Source organism: Protobothrops mucrosquamatus, unplaced genomic scaffold, assembly GCF_001527695.2.
Source record: "Protobothrops mucrosquamatus isolate PMUCROS unplaced genomic scaffold, P.Mucros_1.0 scaffold1657, whole genome shotgun sequence".
Lineage (NCBI taxonomy): Eukaryota > Metazoa > Chordata > Lepidosauria > Squamata > Viperidae > Protobothrops > Protobothrops mucrosquamatus.
The window spans coordinates 35500-39929 of NW_015387814.1; the positions used below are offsets into that span (position 1 = coordinate 35500).

At 37.7% G+C, this 4430-nt stretch overlaps 1 protein-coding gene across 1 annotated transcript in view; it reads left to right on the forward strand.

Annotated features, from left to right (window-relative positions):
* Nucleotides 1-202: 202 nt before the first annotated feature.
* The window catches only part of TRPC6 (transient receptor potential cation channel subfamily C member 6), a 33156-nt gene continuing 28928 nt past the window's right edge, over nt 203-4430 (forward strand). Inside the window, 2 exon segments of the mRNA XM_015822731.1 lie at nt 203-959; nt 3994-4173. Of these exon segments, the coding sequence (XP_015678217.1) occupies nt 273-959; nt 3994-4173 (867 nt within the window). The 5' untranslated portion in view covers nt 203-272.

The following is a 4430-nucleotide window of genomic DNA, read 5'->3' on the forward strand; positions in this document are numbered from 1 at the left end:
AGTAGTTTGGTGTGTGTGTGTGTGTGGGAGAGATTTAGTGTGGCCAGATTCCTGTCTATAGATGAGTAACAATAAACATACCACTCTGTCCAGCTCCTTGTGTCTCTCCTTGTTCCTTGCACCTGACAAATATATCCTTAAAAAAGGAAGATGGCCAAAGCATTAATCCTCTCTTTCTTTTTAGTAGAGGTGCTGAGAACCGACATGGCTTTCGCCAACAGACTGTAGTTAGAGAGAAAGGCAGGAGATCTGCTGTTCGAGGCCCAGCATATATGTTTAATGATCATTCAACCAGCCTTTCTATTGAGGAAGAGCGTTTTTTGGAAGCGGCAGAATATGGCAATATCCCTGTTGTCCGTAAAATGCTGGAGGAATGTACTTCGCTCAACGTGAACTGTGTGGATTACATGGGCCAGAATGCATTACAACTGGCTGTAGCAAATGAACATCTGGAAATCACAGAGCTGTTACTTAAGAGGCAAAATTTGTCACGCGTTGGAGATGCGCTACTCTTAGCCATTAGCAAAGGCTACATCCGAATAGTTGAAGCCATTTTGAACCATCCCGCATTTGCAGAAGGGAAGAGGCTGGCCACGAGCCCCAGTCAATCGGAGTTGCAACATGATGACTTTTATGCCTACGACGAGGATGGAACTCGATTCTCCCATGACGTGACCCCTATTATCCTCGCTGCCCACTGCCATGAGTATGAAATTGTGCATATCCTGCTGAGGAAAGGAGCTCGGATTGAGAGGCCTCATGATTATTTCTGCAAATGCAGTGAATGCAACAAGAAGCAAAAGCATGACTCTTTCAGCCATTCTAGGTCCAGGATCAATGCTTACAAAGGTCTAGCAAGTCCAGCGTATCTATCTTTGTCAAGTGAGGACCCAGTCATGACTGCCTTAGAACTGAGCAATGAGTTGGCGGTGCTTGCAAACATTGAGAAAGAATTCAAGGTAAGATTTTAATTAATGAATTGTCATTACATAACCTCTTTTGGAACAGAGTAAATCTCTTAAATTCTTCCCATTACCATAACAAAACACATAAACTATAAAAAAAAGATTTTAAGGAAGTCTTAAAGTAGACTTTGAAGGTTTGACTCCCATATTTTGCATTCTAAGTTAAATGTGAAAAGAAATTCAGTCACATATGTCAAGACAGTTTGCAAAGTTAAAACTAATATTGGTATTAATTACTAATATTTTTCTGGGGGCCTGATGGCTCAGCAGTTAACGACTCTAAACTTGTCAGCTAGAAAGCTGACAGTTTAGGTTTGAGATCCGAGCACTGAACAATATGATTCATAGAAAGTCATAGAATGTGAACTTACTCTCCTTGTAATTCTTAGAGAAACTTGCATGCAAGGCAGGACTTTTAGAATAGTGAATTTTTTAGTCTGTTTAGGACAATCTCTCATTTTTGCTATCCCATAAATTAAAATGTATTGAATTAAAACCCATGTGCTCCGTCTGCCTTTTACATGAAACAGTTGAAACCACAATTTAAGGGAAAACAACTATACTTTATTCACAAAACAGAAGATCAAAAGCAAAGCATGTTCAAAGTAGCTTACAGTAGTTTATAGGTTTTTTCCCTGCAAGCTAAAACTTGATAATAGCACTGCAATAAAATCTGGATCAGATCCAAAGAATGCTGTTGATCAGAGTGACTTTTTCTATTATCTGGGCAGGGGAGAAAAAAAAAACAGAACTGGAGAACCATATTTCTATGTTGGGTTTCCTATTATATATCACGCATAACTGACTTCTCTTATTAAGTTTGTAATTAACCATAAAATCCAGGGCTTCTGTTCCTTGATTGTTCATTACCTGATCATTCAATTATGCTTTAGTCATAATATTTTTTATTAGATTCCATCTTCCTTACACAAGCATCATTGGGGTTTTTTTTGTAAGATCTGCAGAAGCCTTCCATTCCTTCCTCCTAGTTTTCAGAAAATCAGCAAGCAGTTGGTTATTTCATCAGGGCTGCTGTGACTATCTCTGTGGATGATGAATTTGCCTTATTGTAATTGGACAATTGATCTGTGGTTTTTATAGTAAATGATTTTATTTTTAAAATCTGATTACTCATCTCTCTGATTTGATTCATGGACATGAGGAGTTATACAGCACTCAGTAGATGAGATCAACCTATAAGTCCTGCAAATATCTATTTATTTAGTAAACACATTCACCTAATCCCTTTTTGATGTAGTCAGAATTGCTCAAAATGGAACCTATGTTTTATTATCTTGAACACTGTCCTACATTATTTCAAGTTCTGCAGTATAGAAAATATGTTTTGAAGGCCAAAAGTCCATCCATCCATCCATCCATCCATCCATCCATCCATCCACCCACCCACCCACCCACCCACCTACCTACCTACCTACCTACCTATCTATCTACCTATCTATCTATCTATCTATCTATCATGCTGCCCATTTCACCAGAGGTGACTCGAGATGGCTGATAGACATTCAGTTAAAATGTACTCTAAAATATTAAAACAAAAAATAAGGATCATAAATTTAAAATTAATTGAAAATTATTAAGGATTTTCTGTACTTTCCTTTTATACCATTTCTATAATGAACTACTAATTGTGCAAGATTAGGGGAAAGTGAGGATGAGATATTTGAAGGTTTGTTTCAGAAGCATCTCAGTCCTTATCAGCTGAGTGATATGACAAAAAGCATTTAGAAGAGATTCTACCTTAATTAACTCACTATAAAAGAAGCTAAGAGGTTATTCTCATACTTTTCAAGCTTCTGCATTTCACCCAGCATCAAATATACCTTCCTGAAATTTTAGCATTTCTTGCCTCTTTGATCTTTCTCATTAGCTGAGGCTTAATACTAGTTTTGCATGACAATCACCTGTTATTTCTGAATGCTGAATTTTTGTCTATTGCTTAAAATTGTTAGTTAAATATTTTATTAGTCTTGGCACATTTATTTATTTCTTAAAATGTATATAGCCACCCATCTACCAGAGTACTTCTGAGTGGCAATCGAAAACAGAAATTAGAATTTAGAAAACCGTTAAAAAATTTAAAACTCTGCATTGAGGCACCCCAAAATTTCATTACTAACATGTCAACACAGCCACACCAATGCCCAAATTCCATTCACATCCTCACCCTAGTACATGGGGAGAAAATCCAAGTCTTCGCAGCCTTCTGGAAGGCTACTAGGACCAAGTCTGTCTGTATCTTGGGAGAAACTTCCACAGATAGGCAATGGGACAGAGAAGGCATGCTTCCTAGCACTCACCAAGTAACGTTACTTTGCTAATGGGACTTGAAGCACGCCACTCTGCCCAATGCAATGCAGAAAAAATTGGGAAGAGACAGTCCCAGAAGTATCCTAGCCCCATGTCATGAAAGGCATATACAAAAGGGCTGTCAAGTGCTGGGGAAATCAGAAGATCCCGGCAGTTCAAATGGGTATAAAGATTTTTTGCAAGCTTAAGCTCTCTACAAGAATCTGAATTACTAACAGTCAAAGTAAATTGGCAGTAGATAAGTGTCAAAGGAATTCAAAGTGGGCTGGACTTAGATCTCTAGTGGCCATGAAGGGACTTGAGACTCATGACATGTTTGACTCCTGCACTGGTCAAACATGTCATCAGTCTTGAGTCCCTTCACTCAATCTGGTCACTTCCTACAAAGGCTGACATATGGTTCCTAAAAATTGCCTTGCTGTATTTAACATTGCATGCCAAATACTTCACTCCATTATTTCACAGTCATCTTTAATTTCTTGGAAGTCAGTGTCCCATTATTCATTGGTAAACCTTCATAACATTCATCAACCTACACCTGGTGGGGAGCAGAAAATTCCACAGCTAGATCAGAAGTAGAACACAATCTGTAGTAGAACCCTTCTATTTCCAACAACCTACTAAGAGAGTTCCCTTGTACTCTGTGTTACTGAGTATGGAGAGATTGTTTATTTACTCATCAACTTTTTTTCCTTCAAAGAACGATTACAAAAAATTGTCAATGCAGTGCAAGGACTTTGTGGTTGGACTTCTTGATTTGTGTAGAAACACAGAAGAAGTGGAAGCTATCCTCAACGGAGATGTTGAACTGAATCATGGGGAGCATGGACGTCCAAGCCTGAGCCGCTTAAAACGGGCTATAAAATATGAAGTCAAAAAAGTGAGTTGTGAGATTCTTAGCAGGAGGGCTGAGGGATTTTCAATTAAGCCCTTCACAATTTTCAACAAAATTTTTATTGGTTTTATTTTACATGGTGGCAAGGCCATCAATTAATCAAAACGAAATCATATTTATACAATTCAAATTATTTCAATATAATTAACTCAGTTATACATATAACTAATCTATTATTATTTTAATATATCCTACTTCCCCTTAAGTCAATACTAATAACTCTATCCCTATACTCCTCCCAC